Source organism: Trichoderma evansii, assembly GCF_050947405.1.
Source record: "Trichoderma evansii strain SZMC 28006 chromosome Unknown GGI43scaffold_32, whole genome shotgun sequence".
Classification (NCBI taxonomy): domain Eukaryota; kingdom Fungi; phylum Ascomycota; class Sordariomycetes; order Hypocreales; family Hypocreaceae; genus Trichoderma; species Trichoderma evansii.
This window is the reverse complement of record NW_028145174.1, coordinates 225316-245491: the sequence shown is the minus strand read 5'-3', so window position 1 is coordinate 245491 and position 20176 is coordinate 225316. Positions and strand designations below refer to the sequence as shown.

At 49.9% G+C, this 20176-nt stretch overlaps 7 protein-coding genes across 7 annotated transcripts; 5 read left to right on the top strand and 2 right to left on the bottom strand.

The window, feature by feature from the left end:
- Positions 1–2133: 2133 nt before the first annotated feature.
- Positions 2134–3910, top strand: GGI43DRAFT_271338 (FAD-dependent oxidoreductase). The gene is made up of 2 exons (XM_083201086.1): positions 2134–2555; positions 2625–3910. Exons 1-2 carry the CDS (start codon positions 2513–2515, stop codon positions 3845–3847), a joined length of 1266 nt encoding a protein of 421 aa, XP_083055722.1. The 5' UTR covers positions 2134–2512; the 3' UTR covers positions 3848–3910.
- A 372-nt stretch (positions 3911–4282) lies between these two features.
- Positions 4283–5038, top strand: GGI43DRAFT_426192 (ubiquitin carboxyl-terminal hydrolase; the record flags this gene model as incomplete). Its single annotated transcript, XM_083208609.1, has 1 exon — positions 4283–5038. The coding sequence occupies one exon, from the start codon at positions 4283–4285 to the stop codon at positions 5036–5038; it is 756 nt and encodes a 251-aa protein (XP_083055721.1).
- Positions 5039–5102: 64 nt separating this feature from the next.
- Positions 5103–7276, top strand: GGI43DRAFT_271341 (general substrate transporter). The gene is made up of 3 exons (XM_083201087.1): positions 5103–5612; positions 5679–6472; positions 6536–7276. Exons 1-3 carry the CDS (start codon positions 5432–5434, stop codon positions 7154–7156), a joined length of 1596 nt encoding a protein of 531 aa, XP_083055720.1. The 5' UTR covers positions 5103–5431; the 3' UTR covers positions 7157–7276.
- A 1593-nt stretch (positions 7277–8869) lies between these two features.
- GGI43DRAFT_271308 (actin interacting protein 3-domain-containing protein) lies at positions 8870–12410 on the top strand. The gene is made up of 2 exons (XM_083201085.1): positions 8870–9240; positions 9327–12410. The coding sequence occupies exons 1-2, from the start codon at positions 9055–9057 to the stop codon at positions 12195–12197; spliced, it is 3057 nt and encodes a 1018-aa protein (XP_083055719.1). The 5' UTR covers positions 8870–9054; the 3' UTR covers positions 12198–12410.
- Positions 12411–13594: 1184 nt separating this feature from the next.
- Positions 13595–14470, top strand: GGI43DRAFT_388467 (ankyrin repeat domain-containing protein; the record flags this gene model as incomplete). Its single annotated transcript, XM_083204075.1, has 1 exon — positions 13595–14470. The coding sequence occupies one exon, from the start codon at positions 13595–13597 to the stop codon at positions 14468–14470; it is 876 nt and encodes a 291-aa protein (XP_083055718.1).
- Positions 14471–14624: 154 nt separating this feature from the next.
- GGI43DRAFT_271291 (uncharacterized protein) lies at positions 14625–15509 on the bottom strand. The gene has a single exon (XM_083201084.1). It carries the CDS (start codon positions 15313–15315, stop codon positions 14779–14781), a length of 537 nt encoding a protein of 178 aa, XP_083055717.1. The 5' UTR covers positions 15316–15509; the 3' UTR covers positions 14625–14778.
- Positions 15510–17482: 1973 nt separating this feature from the next.
- GGI43DRAFT_431625 (carbohydrate esterase family 3 protein) lies at positions 17483–19881 on the bottom strand. The gene is made up of 7 exons (XM_083209431.1): positions 19499–19881; positions 19194–19417; positions 18871–19103; positions 18553–18759; positions 17942–18491; positions 17751–17875; positions 17483–17704 (listed from the first exon to the last, which is right to left on the bottom strand). Exons 1-7 carry the CDS (start codon positions 19871–19873, stop codon positions 17520–17522), a joined length of 1899 nt encoding a protein of 632 aa, XP_083055716.1. The 5' UTR covers positions 19874–19881; the 3' UTR covers positions 17483–17519.
- Between the last annotated feature and the right edge of the window lie 295 nt (positions 19882–20176).

The window sequence follows — 20176 nt, the reverse complement described above, 5'->3', positions numbered from 1 at the left end:
GCAGAACTGGTATTTGAGTTAGACTTGATTGACGTTGGGGCTAGCTGGACCCATTTAGTTTATTCATCCCAGCTCGCCCCCGACATTAGCCCTTTGTATTACAATTCACACGGCAGCGGCTTTGAAATCTCTGCGCTCAGCTCTCCTATCTCTCTTCTGTCGCAAACGTAGGAACAAGCACAATAATGGGGCTAGCTAAAGGCCGAGGACTTAAACGGGGTCCAGCCAAGATGTTAATGCCGTGCGAATCCCGGCCGTTTGGCGTGGCTCCACCAGCAGGAGGAGGTTGTGCGCTTCAAGATCCCGGCCGAGAGCCATCAGGAGAGCTACGTCATTTTGCAGCAGATGATTCTCGGCAGGGGCGAAACCGACGAGGCAGCCCATTGAGATGGGATGGATGGTCAGATATCTGCCGGATTCTCCATGGAGAACAGGCCCGTGAGGCTGTGGCATTAGAAATCGCATCTTTTAGATTACCATTACCATGTGCGTTGTGGATATCGATGTGATCGTTGCGAAGATCGATCTGTTCGGTTCGCCATGAACCAAGCGCCGCGCTCCGTGGCACCGAGCACTTTACGATGCGGTTCGTATGAGCACTCTATCTCAGGCAGGGGGACAGCCAAAGCGAAATGATATAGGGGGATGGGCTGGATACACTGTGGAGCAGCTGCTTGACAATGAATCGAAACAGACAAGGGACTGAAGATTTTTTTCTCTTTTACTTTTTTTAACCATATTCTGGAAACAATCGGGCTTCATCAACTGCTGGCGCCAGGCACGGCTGGGCTCTCCGGGCCTAGGCCTAGCGAGCACGTATAGGGAGGTACGTATATAAAATTCTGCGGATACTAGCGCGCAACGTGCCGAGAGCGAAAGCGAAAGGCCGACTCAGCGCGAACCAGCAAGGCTAGCGGATACGCACAATTAGGTAAGGCGGCTGTTGTCGGAAACAAAGGCCGCTTATTCAGCGTGAACTGTCTTCCGTAAACACACGAACACAAAAGTGGGACAGTTCAGAAGAAACGAACAGAAAAAATGACAGCTTGTTGCTCCCAGACCTCTCTAGCAGATTCCACCTTGTGTCGCGGACCGGCCACCTTTTATGCGCCGGGCTGAGGTCGCCTCTGATTGGCCACTGAGCCACGCCGGGACGGAGAATACCTCTCAAAGTCCGACTGCACCAAGACGGCGTTTTCCGTGAGGCAGACGCTGTGAATGTTCCTCTTATTAAGCATCCAGGTTGGCCTTGTCTTGGCAAGAATTTCCGTACCTGGAGATGCATATGCCATGCGGGAACACTAGCTCCCGTATATAAGGAGATAATAGAGTATAGTTCTAGAAGTGTCAAGCTCCCTTGCACAACCGATCGAGAGCCGTAGATGGAGCTGCGATGGGATAAGGCTGCAGCGATGTTTACTTAACCATACATGAACAGGTGGGACGCCAGATGAAAATACACACACAAGGAGGAATAAGAGCACTAGGATTTATAAAGAGTTGTATTATATGATACATATGGTAGAAGCAATAGACACAATAGAGGCAGTAGAGGCAGTAAAGGCAGTAGAGGTTCCACCAAAAGTAGCTGAGGTAGAGCTAGCAGAGGCAGTAGAATAATAGAGTGTATGCTTACCTAATAGAAATGTGTGCCCATGGTTGTAAAATTGCCTATTGTTTTGCTCCCGCTACGTCTGGTCGTAGTACTATCCTCAAAGTAGAAAGCTTTTGCGAGGCACATAGCTTTTCAGCTAACAACCGATCAGTTGACTTTGGCCCTACAAGACTTACAGCGATGGCTTCTGTTGCATGATCATACAATCAACCAGATTGGCTCTAGGATCCTTCGATCCTGCACCAATATACAATACGACAGTGACTAGGATTCGGAAATGAGACAAAATCTCTTTTTTGCACAAGATTGCTGAGCTTTTTTTTTTAGTAGTCATATTGTCTAAAATCGTAGCGAAAACGAAGCCAAACGTGTCTTAGGAGTTTAGAACGGCCTCCAGCGGCAAAGTCGCTCCCGGCAGACAGGGCATTACGTGGCGCATAGTCTGTATGAAGGATCAATAAAAACAAGTCCTTTTTGCTACTATTAATTTCGCCAATAGAAATCGCACCATGATGATACAGCCGCGTAGACACCAGCAGTCATTTTTTACGCGTCGCTTAGAGCTGAGTGGCCGGTGTTTCGTAAAAGTCCGCGCCAAAGTGGCTTACGCCGCCTACAAGGTGACACGAAAGTAAAAACAGAGCAAATGTAAATTTAGCACTGGATCAGGAGTTATTCAGAGGAATACAAAAGGAATGCGAAGTAGCCATTTTTTATTATAGATGAACCAGAAAAAAATCAATCAGAACAATTCTACAATAATTTGCCTTCCTGCCTCCCTCAATCATCGCATCACTAGCAAGCTCAACACTACGCTACGACTCACTAATACACAGCCAACTGTCATCTTACTCCGCACCAGACCACCACGCTGTTTAAAGACTTAAGCACTTGAATATGCAGAACTTACGAATTGCCATTATTGGAGCAGGCCCAGCTGGTAAATATATCCAATAATTGAAATATCTATATACAGCATCCCAAAACCAAGGACTAACAATCAACACAGGCTGCGCACTCGCCCGACTTCTCTATCTTGGAGGCGTCAAATCCACCATATTCGAAGGAGAGGATTCTGCCAGTATCCGAACCCAGGGTGGAACTCTGGATTTGCACACTACCTCAGGTCTAGCAGCTGTCAAAGAAGCCGGCTTATGGGACGAGTTCCTCTCGTATGCCCGTTACGATGGGCAATACATGGCCATTACGGACAAGGATCTTCACTACTACGTCGTCCGCGGTGTTGATGCTGAATCCAGCGCTGCGTTTGGCGAACGCCCTGAAATCGACCGTGTGAAGCTCAGAGAAATCTTACTCAACTCTCTCCCCGAAGGTACCGTCAAATGGGGTCACCGCCTGCAAAAGATAGAGGGCAGCACCTTGGTATTTGCCAATGGAACAACTGATAGCTTCGATCTTGTTGTTGGCGCCGATGGTGCTTTCAGCAAGGTCCGCCTATCCATTGCTCCTGAGCTGAAGCCAGAGTACACGAGAGTCGCCATGCACCATTTTAGCATCCCAGATGCGGAGAAGACTGCCCCTGAAACTTACAAAATCGTCAACCGCGGAAGCGTGTTTGCCAGTGCTGATGGCCAACGGCTCACCCTGCAGCAGATGGGCGATGGTAGCATTAATGCGGGCTTCAGTTTTGTGCGCGAGGATGCGGACTGGATGAAGCCTGAGAAGTGCGGTTACGACTCCCAAGACCTCACAGAGGTGAAGAAAGCAATGGCTAAGGAGTTGGAGCATTGGGGGCCCGAGTTTCGTAGAGCTCTCGATGAGACCCAGGGGGAGACAAGCTCCAGATCGCTGTGGCGACTGCCCATCGGACAAAAGTGGCAGCACAAGTCTGGCATCACTATTATTGGTGATGCGGCGCATTTGATGACTCCTCATGCAGGCGAAGGTGTCAACCAAGCTCTTGAAGACGCCATGCTTCTCGCTCGTGTGATTCTCAAAGCTCAAACCAGCGAAGAACTAGATGAGCAGATCACGACATTCGAGTCGGAAATGATTGCTCGGGTCGAAAAGATTCAGCAGCTGGCCTGGGATCGCTGCCAGGGCCTATTTTTCACCCCCGGAGTGCCGAAGAGTATGATGGATAGAGCACTCAAGCACCGGATAAAGGAAGCAAAGGCGATGGGTTTAAGTGAAGAGCAGATCAAGGCAGTGGATGCCGCCGTGGCCAAGGCACAGGCTCAGGCAGATGCTCTGAACAAGGAACATAATTAATCACCAGGAGCTGTATCAGCTCCATTACAGCTGAGATTGATCCTTTCTTTCTCCTCTCTGCGTTTTATAGCTGTTTTGCGTTGCGTTGACTTACTTTGTTTAGAGCAATAGCGAAGTTGGATCCCCTTATTTTATCGCATGAACAGCACCCCAGAAACTCTCCCATTGAATATATGTATCCAGATAGTCTCTATAAATACTACTCGCTACCCTATTGCTGAGCTTTTGGTTTTCTGCTGCATGAATAAAAAGGGTATAGCTACTAGGCAACGGAGTGCCGCGTGGTACCTGCTGCGTCACTACCACAACCCCGCGCCCAGACGTGCACCTGTTTCGACTTACACAAAGACGTTCAATCTTCAACTTTGTAAACACCAAATTCAGCATTATTGCCACTGCTCACAATCACAGCGAGGAAAATTGAATCAGCCCATTATGCCAACCGAAGGCGTATATATCCGTCCATCTGGACAAAAAACCTTCATCCCTCTAGAAAACAACCCCGAAGTCTTCACATCGCTCGTGCACGATCTTGGAGTCTCACCTGATCTCGGATTCTACGATGTCTACAGTCTCGACGATGCTGATCTCCTTTCGCTGGTGCCACGTCCCGTTCTAGCGCTCATATTCATCGCCCCAGAGCCCATATATTATGCTGTTCGCAATGAAGACGGAACTGCCGTCAACCCGCCTGCACTGACTTACGATAAGAGCGGCGATGAAGAGCCCATCATTTGGTGGCAGCAAACAATTGGGCATGCATGTGGCCTAATGGCGTTGCTGCATTCAGTTGCTAACGGAGAGGCAAGAAATTTTGTTCTAAAGGACTCTTTCCTGGAGCGACTGTTGAAGCAAGCCACGCCACTGAAGCCCGTTGAAAGAGCCGCTGCATTGTACAACGATGAAGAATTGGAGAAGAAGCACATGAAGGCAGCTAGAACTGGAAACTCTCAACCCCCCGGCGCCAATGAAGACAATTTTAATCACTTTATATCCTTTGTCAAGGGAAAAGACGGCCATCTGTGGGAGCTGGAGGGAGCCACTGATGGCCCTCTAGATCGTGGACTAATGCGCGAAGGTGACGATGTACTGAGTGACGGGGCGCTGGATCTCGCTGTGCGCAAGTATTTGAAGGCCAGCAATGGGAACCTGAACTTTAGCATCGTGGCATTGGCAAAGAAGCAGGAGTGAGATACAGCGTGTAACATGCCATGATACGATGAAGCTTAACACTGCGGCTATTTATGGTTATGTAAATCATTAGCCAGTGACTTTATTTCAAAGTGCAAGAATGTAAGAGAAGACATAAATATGAAGCTGAAATATAATCATAATCAGTCCAATGCCGAGATTGGGTTGCAGTGCATACGTATATACCGGCATATCTTATCTGATCTCAATTTCGGTCTGGGGGTGGGACGGAAACGTCACTGGGTCTTAGTGCCAGGGTCACGCCGCTATTTTCGGAACCTCGAATCTGACCTGCTCCGAAACATCAACTTCATCCTCATTCACTGTCACGAAGAATCCCTGCCAATGAGCTCGATAAAACCCCGACACTAGGCGCCCGGGCTTTCCATCGCAATGGATAGCTCACAAGCGCCGCTCATCTCGAGCAACCGCCACGATGACGATGCGCCGTACGATACTGTCGACGACGTGCCTGGGTCGAGGGCTGGTGCGGGAAAGGCGACCGATGGGCGGCCTGGCGTGTTTGTCCTGATCTTGACATTTGCTGCTGGAATAAGCGGGCTGTTATTTGGATGCAAGTCTTCCTAAAAATCTCAAGGTTATTGATTACGGAGAAGATGCTTACCAGTCGGGGCTCTAGATGACACGGGTGTTATATCTGCCACGCTCGTCTCGATCGGAAAGGCGCTGTCGGACCGAGATCTCACTTCGATGGACAAATCAATCATTACCTCTTCGACTTCCCTTTTCGCGCTGCTCGTCTCGCCATTCTCGTCTCTCATCGCCGATCGGTTAGGCCGCAAAAGAGTCATTTTATACGCCGACGTGCTGTTCATCCTCGGGGCCGTTCTGCAGGCTGTCAGTTCTACTGTGCCGGCTATGGTGGCCGGTCGCTGCATTATCGGCGCGGCAGTAGGTGCTGCAAGTTTTGTGGTGCCATTATACATTGCTGAGATCGCACCGTCGTCATACCGAGGCCGTTTGGTGACTATCAACGTGCTCTTCATTACGCTTGGGCAGATGGCGGCTTACATTATCGGCTGGGCACTGTCCACGTATGCATCGAAAGAAACTGGGTGGCGGTGGATGGTAGGCTTGGGAGCTTTGCCAGCGGCTCTGCAGGGTGCTCTTGTGGCCTTTATGCCGGAGACGCCCCGCTGGTTGGTAAAGGCTGGAAGATCTGAAGATGCCAAGCGCGTTGTTCAAAAAGTTAATGGCGTGCAAGGGCGGTTTGATGGCACTGCAGATGCCATCATCAGGGAGATTGAACTTGAGATTCGAGAAGAAGACGAAACACGACTGCGACATGATCGCCAGACATTTGGTCCGTGGAATGGGCTCTACGTGTGGTTTGAGCTGTTGGGTGAAGGAAAACATCGCCGCGCATTAGCAATTGCATGTCTTCTGCAAGGCTTGCAGCAGTTGAGCGGTTTTGTAAGTGCAACTTGAATCATGCTTGCTCCCTTGTGGACCCGAGTACTGACATTGACTATCTAGAACTCGCTCATGTACTTCTCGGCCACCATATTCTCCATCATGGGATTTGAAAGCCCCACCTTGACTTCACTCATCGTTGCCGTTACCAACTTTGTCTTTACGCTTGTTGCGCTCGGTCTCATTGATAAGATTGGCCGCCGACGGATCTTACTTTATTCAATTCCCTTTATGGCGTTGGGACTACTACTGGCTGCAGGTGGATTTTCATATTTGTCTCTGGAGCAGGCGCCGGACAATCGCAGCAATGATACGGCATCGGCAAACGAAACTCAAGGAAGCAGCGGTCCTGCCATTGTTGTCCTCGTCAGCATCATGGTTTACGTCGCGTCTTACGCCCTTGGCCTGGGCAACGTGCCATGGATGCAAAGCGAGCTGTTTCCTCTATCAGTACGCTCAGTGGGTAGCGGAGTTGCGACGGCCACAAACTGGGCGGCCAACTTTGCTGTCGGATTGACCTTTTTGCCAATGATGGACGCGCTGAGTCCGTCCTGGACTTTTGTGCTTTATGCAGGCATCTGTACTGTTGGGCTTGGCCTTGTCTGGCGAATATACCCCGAGACGGCAGGGCTGAGTCTGGAGGAGGCTACGGCGTTGCTAGACAACGGATGGGGCGTACGATAATTTTCGGACGATCTACCTTGTACCTGAATATTGATTATTTTATATATGCATAGAATAGCGGATATAGAGCACGTGTGTAATCCTTGACCCTGATCTTTGGCGTACAAGTAATAACGCGACTCCTGAAAAGCTGTGTTGCCATGGTAGCTGTACCAGGTATCGATGCAAGGTACCACGGATCAGTGGCTGGGCCCCCTTACTTTGTGCCGCAGGGCAGGGTGATGGAGCATTCTAGAAAATTTCCCGATCGTACTGTGCGTATATACAAAGTTTGGCTAGTTGGGGGCCATCAGAGCCTTTTTTTCTGTTTCTGCATGTAAGAAACACCTGCGTTAAGGATTCGAGGCAGCGACGGATGCAGCAGCCGGATCTGATGGGATTTTGTGAAACAACTGGGGGGATGACTGGGGAGATGAATGTCACCCCAGAAGGTACATGCATGTACAAGTGCCGTCGCCCTCGCATAGGTAGAAATCGTCGAACCAGTTTGTCGAGGCTGCCAGGCACAGTATCGAGATTTATTCGTGTAAAAGCCATTGCCGCCAGATCCCCAAACCATTAATAGCATCCAGCGTCGTATCGCTTATTGATGTAGCTTTGGGCAGCTATAAATAACCACATGACGTTGAACCCCCAAAAAGCTGCCCAACGCTATGGCGCTTCCAGCCACTGACAGCCTCCGGTTCCTGCGCTTGAGATCCTATGACCTGCGCAACTGCGCATAACGTGCGCCGCCCGAAAAAAAAAAAGTCCTTATCATGCATAATGTTGGGGGCTGGATAAAGATAGATAAAAAGATTTTTGATTTTTTTTTTCTTTCTCTGTTTGTGCGTGTGTGCTTCGTATTGCAGCCATTTGACATCCTTCAAGATCGACCCTCCATAATCCATCTCGGTGACCCTGAGAGCCAGGAATAAGCCCGTCATATTCACACTGTTTCTCTATTCGCTTGCGGGAATACGAGGCCCTCCCTTCCGAGACCTTGTCTCGAACCCTATTATACCTTAACTTTGAAAAAGTGTTCACATGCATACGGCGTCCGTATCGTTGATTCTTCGTCAAGCCACTCTCCTCAAATACAATATAGAGCCCTGTTGGCTGCATGGTTGATGCGTCCGGGTCCGAAGCTTCTCCGCTGCTAGCACAGTAACGCCAGAGACTTGGAGGTACAAGCGCGAGAGGGTACGTGCACCCTGCAGATAGTACAAGAGGGTACCTGCCAGGTATATCCAGGTACCGCCTACCAGGCTGGTTCAGCTCTTCAGGTGGACGAACGGGCTTTTTTGCTGACAAGACGCAAAACACAGACCACCCCCTCTCGCATCTCTCTTCAAGACCAGACCACGAACACCAGCCTCTTGCAGGTCCCAAACCCGGCCATTCCTTTCCCTTTTCTTTTTCTCGTTTTTTACTCTCTCTCACTCTCTCTCTCTGCTCGGCCCCAACGCCTCGAGGGCTGTCGCAAGTTGTGCCGCCTCGTCTGTCCTTTTGCTTCCTGGCCGCCAGTTGAATGTGCGCATAGCGCATAACCGAAAGACTGCGCTCGGCCTCTTTTTTTCTTTGCTTTTTGTCATCTGCCGCTCGCTGGATGATGGGACACTCCCTCAGTCGCTGCTTTAGCTTATAAGAATTCACGACTTCGATTTCGACTCCAACGATAGACTCCGCCTCCCATCGGACATCGTCGCTCGCTCATTTTTTTGCAAATCCGCCACCAAACGCTTTCTTCGACCCGCTTGCCAGCCACCCGCTTGGCTCCCGCGATCACGGTCCGTGGAACGAATATAAGGGGCGAGGGATACACCCGACAGGAAAACTCGTCGCTACTACGAGCTTGGAAGGAATAGTAGGAGGAAACAAAAATTAGAGAAAAAAAGGACAAATAAAGAAACTACAAGATGCAAGCCTCTGCCGCTCAGAGGGCATACTCGCAGCGGCGCTCTCCAGTTGCTGCCGATCCTGGGCCTCCGCCTTCGGTGCGAGCCATTTCTCCTGGCATCCCGCCGGGCCAAGCCCAGCGACAATCAAACGCCTCTGTCAGGTCTGCTCCGTCAAGCAGCGGCTCCAGGAGGACAAACCGCGAGGTATGTGGCATCTCCATGGGGAATCCAGCGCTCATCCCAGTCCATGGAGCGCGACTCAAGCTGACGCCTTCTAACCGTGTATGCAGGGTTCAACTTCATCCGGATCGGGAAGCGGTTCCAACATGCCATTGTCGCAAATCGAAAAGAGCGTCACTCACCTGCTCGTAGCCACAAAACAGCTTCTCGAAACATTGACACAATGGTCGCGCGGCCAGGCAACCGATGCGCAAGTCTCCGACGTCTATGTGCGACTAGGCTATGAATTTAACATGGCTTGCCGGGCCTTCACGGCCATCAACGTCGACACATCCGACCTCGGCAACGTCCCAGATATGCTCCGGAGCATTCTCGAGGCCTGTTTGAGCCAAGAAGCCAGTGCCGAGAGCTTGGAGAAATATCTACCTAGGATCCGAGATATCATCATCAACCTGCTCCACGGTCTAAAGCGAAAACAACAGAGGCTGCGCCAGAAACAAGGACGGGATAGAGAATCGTCTGTACCAGAGAGAACCACCAGCGTCAGTACGATTGCCAGTGGGACCAGTGGCATCACCAACATGCTCGAGGATACCTTGGAGAACCATCGACCAACCTCTCATCGACCGGGATCTGGTCCTCAGCCGAATGGCGGATCATCGCCCACGCGGCGCTTCAACTCTGAACGAGACCCATCTAGAGGATCGGTCGCTTCAGATGGGTCTTCTGTTTCCAGCTCTACCATGCAGAATATGCCTGTAGTGCCGCCGTATCCAGCAGAAGAGTCGACCATGCCTTCAATCCCTTCAATCCCGTCTATGCCTTCAGGGCCGCCAACAGGAGACCTCAATATCGATTCATTCCCCCCTCCGCCTCCACCACCGCCGGACAATACTTCCAGTGCTTTGGCAGCGCTACAAAAAGGCGGTGATTTGGAAAGGAGAGCATCTCGACGATACTCTCAATACCAGATCTCGAAACATCTTGGAGGGTCCGCGAGTGCCGTCCCTATGCTTCCGTCACAAACTGGAACGTTACCGAATAGGGGAAGAAAGGAGGCCAGAGAATCGCTGCGCGCTGTTCAGTCACGCGAATCTGTTCGACATAGCCGTACCGCATCTCAAATCAAAAGGAGCAGTACTTATAACAATTCCCCCGTTCGAGTTCCTAGTCAGGTAGCAGAAGAAACTATACCGACCCAGCCGGCTGAGAGCCCGATCACGAAGACCCCAGATGACAAATATGCGCCAGGTGCAACTCTTTCCGGACCTCTAAACGATGTCAATCCTTTCATGGTCGAATCGCCGCAATCTGAAGCCAAGAAAGAGCAGAAAATCAAGCCCAACGATACTCAGACAGCAACGCCTCTTCCCACAGAGTCAAAGCCAAGCGAGAACTACTTCCAGGTTTCGCCCCCACCAACACCGACGAAAGACTTGACACTCTTCCTCCAGTACAAATCAAAAGTTAAGAAGATTGTTCTGCCCGAGGGTCGCGATGAACTTTCTATTGGACGTTTGCAGTTGGCTTTTATAGATAAATTCTCTTGGAACACGCAGCAAAACGGCGCCGATCTACCCGAGATTTACATCCAAGACCCGGTATCTGGTGTTCGTCATGAGTTGGAAGACCTGGGCGATATCAAGGATCGAACTGTTTTAGTACTCAACGTGGAGCCGCTGGACGAAGTTAAGCGACACATTGACGAGGGCATGTCTGCGCTTACCAAGATTGTTCGAGAGGTGAAGCAGAATGTGGACGACCAAGCTGCCACTCTGCAACGGGTGTCGGATCGCCAACAAGAGACTACCAAAGAGATAGCTCAGATCGTGGAGCAAGCTCAGCAGGCCCCTGTACGAGCTGTAGATGAACCAAAGCTGACTCTATTGGGAGCCGGAAAGAAGATCGGCAGCGGCCAGATTGGAGAAGTCCAAACCCTGCGGCGCGATCTTGCTGTTCTCCGACAAACTTACTCCACTTTCCAATCTGAGATTCAAGCTTCCATGTCCACTATTCGCACCAAAGCGGCCAATGTCAAGACTGTGGCTGCCAAGGCCGCAATTCCCAGTATGGATGGTGATAACGGATATGCCTACGTTACAAACGGACGGAAACAGCTCAACGCCGACTCGGATCGACTGGTTGCCAAGGTTGACGACCTCCAAGACTTGGTGGAAGATTTGCGCAAGGACGTCGTACACCGTGGTGTCCGACCATTGCCTCGACAGCTTGAGGTCGTTTCCAAGGACGTTACTTCTCTTTCCAAACAGCTAAAGGCAATGGAAGACTACATGAACAAGGAGAAGCCTATCTGGACCAAGATTTGGGAGAAAGAGCTCGAAGATGTTTGCCAGGGTCGTGATGAGCTGCGCATTATGGAGGAGTTGCTTATTGATCTGCGCGACGACTTGGAGAAGGCGTCAGAGACTTTTGCTCTCGTTGAGCAAGCCACCAAAGAGCAGATGAAGGATGCCGGCACCGGCCCCAGCGCTACTACAGCGCGTACTTTTTCCAAGGGCGTTACCCTCAGCAACCTCGGCAACAGCGTCAATCAGAGTGCCGCGAAAGAAGACATGCTAGGTGAGGTGCGAGCTTTGCAGCCCAACCACCAAGACCGTCTCGAAGCGATTGAGCGCGCCGAGAAGCTGCGACAGAAAGAATTGAAGAACCGCTCGGATAACGCACTGCACCGTGAGATTAGAAACTTTGTTGCTGAGGGTAAGCTAAAGAAATCGGGAGGTTTCGAAGAAGTTGAGCGAGCACGAGTGGCCAAAGATGAAAAGATACGACGTGAGGTATGGGAGCGTATGAATGGCATGGTTGCCGATGAAGAAGAAGAAGAGGAAGAGGAAGAAGAAGAAGAGGAGGAGGAAGAGGAAGAAGGTGAAGAAGGGGCTGAAGAAGAAGTTAATGAAAGCGCTGCCGGAAGCCAACCTGGTTCACCAAAGAAGGCTGAAAGCCCTACCGCGGCCAATGAATAATGCAATGGTCATATTTTACCGCAAGTCTCTTGCGATGGATAGAAGAAAGAAGGGGGAAGAGAACATTGATTGACTCTTCACCGGAACAGCTTGCTGTCAACCACAGAGTGGCTTTGACAAAACCCTCTTTTTCAAGCTACTACCAACCCTTTTTTTCCTCACTCTTTTTTCTTTTCCTTTTTTGTCAATGCCGAATATGAGGAAATCGAGTTAGACGATTGGACAAAGACATCTGTCATTATCACGACCTCTTTCCTATTTTTGATACTATACGTATTTAGACTGCTTGATACATCATCACTGTTGGCCGAGCTAGTCTTTTCTTATCACCCCCCTTTTTTTGTTTGATATGAGATTGATGGAAAGCATTACATTACGTCTACGTGTGGAAAGCGAAGGAGAAAGTAAAGAGGTCCATTCTCTTGATGAGATGGACTGGATTGACTTTAATTAAGCTTTGTGTTGAATTGAACTTCATAGCGGAGGCGAATGAGGGATCCTGCTTTTTACATATCTCTATTTTTTACTACTGTCTTTTTGCGTGGGAGTCACATCCTTTTTTTATCTTTTTATTTATTAACTGTTACTGTTATTATCATTGTTAGCTCGCTCTTTTTGTTGTAGAGATTGGGAATAACTTGATATGAGCTGTGTCTGGCAGTATGTATCTCCTTTTTTGTGAGCCGGCGGTGGGTGGTTTTTGATTACTTTGTGAGATTGATTAGCGCAGATCAAATAAATAAGATAAATTAAACAAAAACCAGTTCTTGTAACTAGTTAGGAGAAATAACAAGGTAATTGGATATACAGTATAGTTTAATACTGTATATAAATAGACCCGCAGCGTTCTCGAGGACTGTGGTTATTGCAGATTTAATGCATTATCCTGACCTTATATCAGCGTGAGGTAGTATCTACTGTCATCAATTTCATATATAGATGGACCCGCAGTATTCTCGTAGGCATACACATGCATGTATCTACAATGCCTTCAATGTAACATGTGTCTTTAACTGCCGCCATCTCTATCAACTTCTACCCTTCTTGTCTGGGCCCAAAACACACATAAACTTGAAGAAGTTTGTGGCACGGATTCGCGCCGCCTATATAAATTGAGCTTAGAAAGATATAGAGCCAACATGCATATGGATGCCGCTAGTAGCACCAACTCTAGACATCAGTCGCTTTATCATCTCCAGGCACCCCTCACTGACTCCCCCGAGCAGTCTTCCTCCGCAATACTTCCTGTTCTGAAAGCACATAAGCCACATCAATCTTATTCCCTATGACATTCAATGGAACATACAGACCTAATCCAACCGCGAGTGCCATTGCCACCCGCCCTCTACCCGAGGCGGATGGCCAACCAAGCTTGCAGGACCGATGATGTATCCCTAATGGCGCAGGCGCTCTCGCTGGCAGCCAACCCAGAATCACGCAACACAGTTCACGAAGTCATCTGGAGCGGCCTCCGAAACTCCCTCAAGAGATCCGCATTCAAAGTTCTTGTTTTCCTGCTCGATAATGGTGCCGACGTCAATGAAGTAAACCCCGGGTTCCTCTTCAGCGACGAGGATCTACTCGCCAAGCCTTCGCTCGAGGCGCTTGAGATACTCATCGCACACGGCTGGGATATTGATTCTCGGCCACGTCGCATAGACGGGCCATTGCTGTGGGGCGTGGTGAGGTGGCACGATCTTGTTGAGTGGTGCCTCGATCACGGAGCCAGTGTATATTTGCCTGGCGACACTCCTCCACGAGATGCCAACGGCGTAGGTCAAGTCCCCCGCATAACGTTGCTCGAAGCTGCTGCCGAGAGAGGTTCAGTCGCGACATTTAAGCTACTGCGAGAGAAGGGCGCACCTTTCCACCAAGGCGTACTACATGCCGCCGTTGAAAAAGCTGTTTATTTAGCACCACGTATTATTCCCTCTGCCGATGAGTCCCCCGACAGTACCTGGTACAATGAGCGCATGGCCATGATACGATACCTTGTAGATGAAGTTGGGATCAACGTAAATGCGGTATGGTGGAAACCAGGTAGATGCGGCTCTACGGCATTGGATTGTGTGGCCTATCACAGCAACAATGGTAGGGAAATGAAAGAGTTGGTCTGGTTCTTGCTGGATCACGGTGCAGACATTAATCATGCTTCCGTTAATACACATGTGTCATATCGCAGTCCGCTTGAGATCGCTCAGGATAAATCCAGCAAACAATTTTTAGAGGCTGTTCAAGAGTGGCAGGAACGACAGCGTAATAATTCAACCTGAGAAATTCATGAGATTTGACGAGGTCCACTACCTTGTTTAACAAACAGCAGCTGAATGTAATATGCGCTGTAGTTATCTCTAGATAGCTTTAGAACTATTTTTTGTTCTTTATAATTGGCTTTCTACCAATATAGAGTATAATATTGTGAAAGAGACATGACAAACAGTTCCATCCCTGTCCAAACCCACATACATATTCTTGAAATTTGCCACAGGGGCTCTAGTTAATGAATCGCCACATGCCTAAGATGGTCACGTAAAATGATGAGTGTAAAGTAGGCGGCAGATCAAGGCTCTCATACTCTCCTCTAACTTATTGTCGATGTGATTGTCTGCACCACAGTCGACGTTGACGTAGCCACAGTGGTTGTTGCGACATACACGTCGCAGCTGACAATCGGCAGGATGCTCGTATCCCATCCAATAGCCTGGTCGCGGCCACAACTCGAAACCGAAGCGGTTGCAATAACACAGGCAAAGTCCGCCCCTTGGCAAGAAACCGTGCCACCGTCGCCATTGTCGGGTGCGGCTGGGTTGGTGTATATGCAAGAAGAGAGAGGCGCCGGCCCAGACGTGAGCGGCGAGTCGAAAGATACGCTTTGGGGCATATCGCTCCACGTATCTGGTGTGGGAGAAGCTGTACCAGCGACAGAGAAGAAACCTGCATCACATGGGTCGGGCGTTGTAGTCGGCGTAGGGAAGTAGTTCATGTTGTAGTCAGAGAGTGCGATATGACCGCCCTTTGCTCCATTCACTAGCCAACTGACGGCTGCAACAGTCAAGGCACCTTCAAGAACACTCGTGTCTATGGTGGTAGTGAAAGTTGTCGTCTTCGTAATGTACATCGTAGTTACAGTTGGCGAATGCTTGCTGCTGCTGCTGCCGCCGCTGCCGTTCCCACCACCACCACCACCACCGGAGCTGGTAGGCGAGGAGGAGGAGCCGGAGCCGGAGCCAGGAGAGGAGCAGGCACTCCCATCTTGGCGCTTTTGGTTTGCTGCACACGTTCCCGTTTGCCTATAAATCAGGTTAACAGGCGAGAACACCTTTGCAGTGAATGCATCTTTAATGTTGTAATAAATTCGGAGACTACGCGCGCGACTTACTCAGGCGTGGCGTCCCAAAGGTCAGAGCCCATAAGGCTTCCCTGCATATAACATTGCCATGTTGCTCTTTGCGGTGCCTCCAGCGGGTCACCGGTGTCCGGGTCCAACTTTTGGTCGTTGCTATACAAGACCTGTTCCCAAGAGACACGTTAGTCTACATGTAGTCTCTAGCCCATCGCGGCTGCTGGCACAAACGTGAACCATAAGAGGGAGCAAAGTCGCTAGATTCACTCACCATTAGTGCTCCGTAGGCGCCTTTGCTCAGATCTGCGGCATCATTCACCCTATAGACAAAAGTCGAGATTGGCACATCCGGCATTAACTGTCCTAGCAAATTATTGAGTGGAGTGAGTCGATCTGGGTTTTCCGTCTGCGAAGGGCCGAATCGGGGAGGGTTGTCGCCTTGGGTAAGAGTTCTATACGCATTGAGGGTTTGAGAAGTTACGGTAAGGCCCTCGATAGCCGGTGTCATAATAAATATCTGAGACTTAAAAGTCTCAATATCGCCAAAGGTGTCGGTCCCAACGAGGGCTGAGAGAGGCGGAGTGCCGGTCTCGCTGTCGTCACCATTGCTGTAAATTCAAATCAGTGAATGTACATGCGGCATATACATGCATAGGTATTCCAGCGCTTGATATCCCAAGAGCGCCATAAACCGCATTGAAACGTACTGGAGATAGTCGATGACATCCGTTTGAAACCTTGCGTCTTGTAGGAAGCCTGGAAGTTCCCAAAAGGTGCGTAGCAAATACTCCTTCATTGAGAAAGTCAGTCTTCATTCTGGCAATCTATACCCGTATACCTAATACATTTCGCTTTGAGTTTATGGAGGATGGGGAGCAGCAGAACTTACCTAATCGCAACACCACGACGATGGAGGTACAGCCCGATAAGCCATCGACCAACATGTTAAGCTCAGATGCACGAAAGTAGCGGAATTGGGAAGTCGAGGTACCACCAGTACTAATAGTACCGGCGTGATCTACTGTAACCGTGCGAGGTTGAACCCTTACAATGTCGAATAGTCCAGGAACATTGTAGTCAGCTTGATCTAAATCGGGGATGTCACGCTCAACTATCGTCAAATTCCGAGCATGTTGAAGTAAGTTCTCCGCTTCGCTTTCCCTTGCCGCTGGAGGACGAATAGTTTGGACAGCTGCAGCGGTCGCAGCATCACGACGGGCATTGCAATTCGAGTAACCTCCATACGAGCAGTAAGGATATCCCGAAACTGTGGTAGACGTGGCAACAGCCCCGGAGACTGTGCAACCTGTGATTTGAGATGAGTACGACGAGTATGTATTAGTGAAAATCGTGGATCCCGCGCTGTCAGTAGCGTATGAAACATAGTATGTGATATCGGTTGCAGTCTCGGCGCTACATGAGCTAGACTTTGCAGTCGAGGACTTTGTCGGCTCTGTAGAAGATTCGTATGACGGGTTGCCTTCTGGATCTATCGTGATCGGTGGGAAGGGAGTTGGAAGTCCCGCAGGAGGTCTTGTGAAGAAATTAGTAAATAAGCTTCTACAACTGTAATAGAGTTGCTCACCCTTCGCCGGGGAAAACTCCTGGCCCAGGCCATCCGGAGAGCACAATTCCGTGGATTCCGGGAGGACAGAACCAGCATAAGGGCCAAGGCCCAAGCACAGGGTGGCCCGAAGAGTCGTGTGTGTTGGTCGCAACAGAGGTGGTAGACCAAGAGACTCCAGGTGGGAATGTCGTGTAGGTCTTGAGGCCAGCGATTGCGGAAGTTGTCGACGTTGGCCCCTCGGTGATGGTGCCAGTGTAAACGGAGCCTACCGAGTTTGTGCCCGTCGTCAGAACCAAAGTTTCTGTTGTGCCTCCTATCACTGTTTTCGTGCCGCTAATGGTAGCCCTAGCATTCGATCATTAGCATAACCGAGTATCAAGTATATAGGGGCAGTTTTCAGTGTAACTCCAATTTACGTTGATCCGCCAACCACGGTGATGGTGCCAGATCCTCCGCCGCCACCAGAGACCGGAGGCACAGAGACTGATGCACCTCCCGGGCACCATGATGCTGCTGCGGGACAGGTTGGGCCGGGGCTTCCCTCGGTAACACTGCTAGCGGGCGAGGGCGCAACACTCGATGGCCCCATCTCAGACTCTTCATTGCCGTTGAAAGCGGAGAGGGCAAACGCGTAATTCCATACTCAATTCGTCGTTGCAGGTAGACTCTGTCACATTCGCAATGACTTTCCACTCGCTGCCGGCTTGGTTGATGTTTTTTGACCAGACTTGATATCCTCCGGCCAAGCTCGAGCCCTCCCAAGTGATTCTGAATGAGGACACGATGAATTAGTAAAACGCGTTGGCATCTCAAGCTTGCCATATCTGTACTCACTGCACGGTTGTAGGATCATTGGAATTGACCGACGGAGCACCAGGTACAGCAGGAGTCCCAACTCCGGGGACAGCATTTTGGGCAATAAAGGGCAATCCCTGTCCATTTTCGTTCCAAGTAACTGGGGCGATAAGATAGTTTGTTCCTGGATTAAGTCCTTCAATAACCGCTTTTGACGACTTGAATGCAGCTCCAGAGATGTATTGGCAATCTGTGGGGTTCCAGTCCCAGTAGAGCACGTTGTATTCAACAATACTGTCTGTATAATCACCAGTCGGAGGATCCCACGTCACTGTGAAACCGGTTTCCGTAGGTGTCACTACGACATTCTCAGGAGGAGCCGCCAGCTGTGGATGAGCCAATGCTGACAATGTTGCAGTATAATCTCCTTTCCTGTTATCACCGGCACTTGCTCGGACAGACACAGCATATGTCCATCCGTCTAGCGGCCATTGGCAATCCCATCTGTTAAATGACCTCGTCGTTGGTGAATAAGTGTTTGCGCCATCATTAATAGACACTGAAACGTCGTAGCTGTAAGCTCCATACACTGTACGGCCGGTTGTTAGCCAAAGTTCTCGTGGTACACGGTTTGATGAGGAGGTACTTGCCTTCATCCCAAGTTGCAGATACTCCTTGAGGGCTAGTGAATACTTGGAAATTTGTCGGAACTGGAAGATCTCTGTCGAGACTTGGATCATCTTCACTAGGTACAGCGAGAGGCACGCTTCCTATATTAAAGCCATCAACCAAGGTTTGTGCAAAAGCTTGGGCGATTAGATATTCGCCCCAAGCATTTGGGTGCAAGCCATCATAACCTGTAGCATGTACATGAAGAACATTAGCAAAGCAAGGCTAGGTACATTTTTGCCGCTTATAGCAGTCGACATTATTGTCTCGCGCCAGAACGGTATGGATCTGAAACATACCTGCTGGGCAGCCGCTGGGCTGACAGTCGTAGTTCTGTTGGAGCTCAACAAGTTGTATCGGAGACTGCTCGGTAGACCATTGAGAGATCGCAGCGGGCAACAATTGGTTGTACGTGTTGGTGTTGTCAACCAGATCTTGTCTTCCGCCGATGAAGCTCCTCTGTGGCACATTCGCAATAGCAAATTTGAGATTCGGATTCACAGCTCGAGCATTGGAGACCAAAGTGCTAATGCTATCAATCGTTCCGCCAGCGTCACTATAGAACCAGCCCATGTCGTTGAACCCGAGCATCAGCAGCATCAAATCCGCAGGGTTTTGCTACAAAACGGCCCCGATGAGGCCTTTGTCAACAGCCGCCGCGCGACCCCAAACGGCAAAGTGGTTACTGTTTCTCAGAAAGTCAGGGTCTACATCTTTGGCATAACTCCCATTTGTGCCAACTTGAGTCGTTTGCGCGGTAGCTCCGTAGAGCGGTGGTGGTGATGGTGGAGAAGCAGGGTCAGGCGGTACTGTCCCTGAGTATGGGCCAACGAATTGAACATCAACCTAGTTATCTTGAAACCACTCCCAGATTCTATATCTCCAGGTATAGTCGCCTTGCTGGCCCTGTGTCATGGAGTCACCCACGATTAACACTCCAAGGATGTCTTGTCGAGCGGCTAATGACTCTCCGGTTGAGGATGCATTGTTCCAGGATATCAAGTCGGATATCATGCTATCGGCCTCTGGAAGTTCAACGCCTGCTTGTATCACAGGCAAAGCCGGCGCCAGCTTACTGACAGCTTGATAGGCAGGCAGAGACGAGACGTTCTTTGGCATTGGAATAGCCGGGATAGTCGCAAGTTGATCTAGCTGCCATTGGACAGAGGTTGCCAGCTGAACTGCTGACGAGAATGCAATAGTTTTGGTTGCATTATTTGCAGGAGGAGTTGAAGTGGTGGCTACAGCAGTAACCTCTAATAAAGAAACAAACAAAATGAGGCGGAAGATGGCCGCAGGCATTGCGGAAAGGCAATGCCGCGGAAGCATCTTCGAGTCTTTCGAGGATTGTAAAAGTTTAATGATTTAAGCGCCTCGTTCCAGACTTCAAGAAACCGCTCTTTCATTCAAGGCTTTATTTATACTCGTTCAACGCGCTCTTCTACCCCTGCCAGCTAGAAACATATCACCAAACGCTTAGCTGATTCTCGTCACAATCTCAGTAGATCTAAATCCCTCATTTTCGGGCGCAAAGGATCCATAATCATTCAATGCCTTCTCTTTCGTAGGACACGTTCAAACCTTCAGAAACCAGTAGAAAAGACT

Bases quoted from the DNA above. Each gene is read 5' to 3' on its own strand.
- GGI43DRAFT_271338 (XM_083201086.1), top strand. From the start codon at position 2,513: ATGCAGAACTTACGAATTGCCATTATTGGAGCAGGCCCAGCTG. The intron at 2,556-2,624 runs GTAAATATATCC...CAATCAACACAG, and splicing joins TATTGGAGCAGGCCCAGCTG to GCTGCGCACTCGCCCGACTT.
- GGI43DRAFT_271341 (XM_083201087.1), top strand. From the start codon at position 5,432: ATGGATAGCTCACAAGCGCCGCTCATCTCGAGCAACCGCCACGATGAC. The intron at 5,613-5,678 runs GCAAGTCTTCCT...TCGGGGCTCTAG, and splicing joins AAGCGGGCTGTTATTTGGAT to ATGACACGGGTGTTATATCT. The intron at 6,473-6,535 runs GTAAGTGCAACT...TTGACTATCTAG, and splicing joins TGCAGCAGTTGAGCGGTTTT to AACTCGCTCATGTACTTCTC.
- GGI43DRAFT_271308 (XM_083201085.1), top strand. From the start codon at position 9,055: ATGCAAGCCTCTGCCGCTCAGAGGGCATACTCGCAGCGGCGCTCTCCA. The intron at 9,241-9,326 runs GTATGTGGCATC...CCGTGTATGCAG, and splicing joins CCAGGAGGACAAACCGCGAG to GGTTCAACTTCATCCGGATC.
- GGI43DRAFT_271291 (XM_083201084.1), bottom strand. From the start codon at position 15,315: ATGTACATTACGAAGACGACAACTTTCACTACCACCATAGACACGAGT.
- GGI43DRAFT_431625 (XM_083209431.1), bottom strand. From the start codon at position 19,873: ATGCCTGCGGCCATCTTCCGCCTCATTTTGTTTGTTTCTTTATTAGAG. The intron at 18,492-18,552 runs GCAAGTACCTCC...CCGGCCGTACAG, and splicing joins ATCTGCAACTTGGGATGAAG to TGTATGGAGCTTACAGCTAC. The intron at 17,705-17,750 runs GTATGGAATTAC...ACGGCAATGAAG, and splicing joins TACCTGCAACGACGAATTGA to AGTCTGAGATGGGGCCATCG.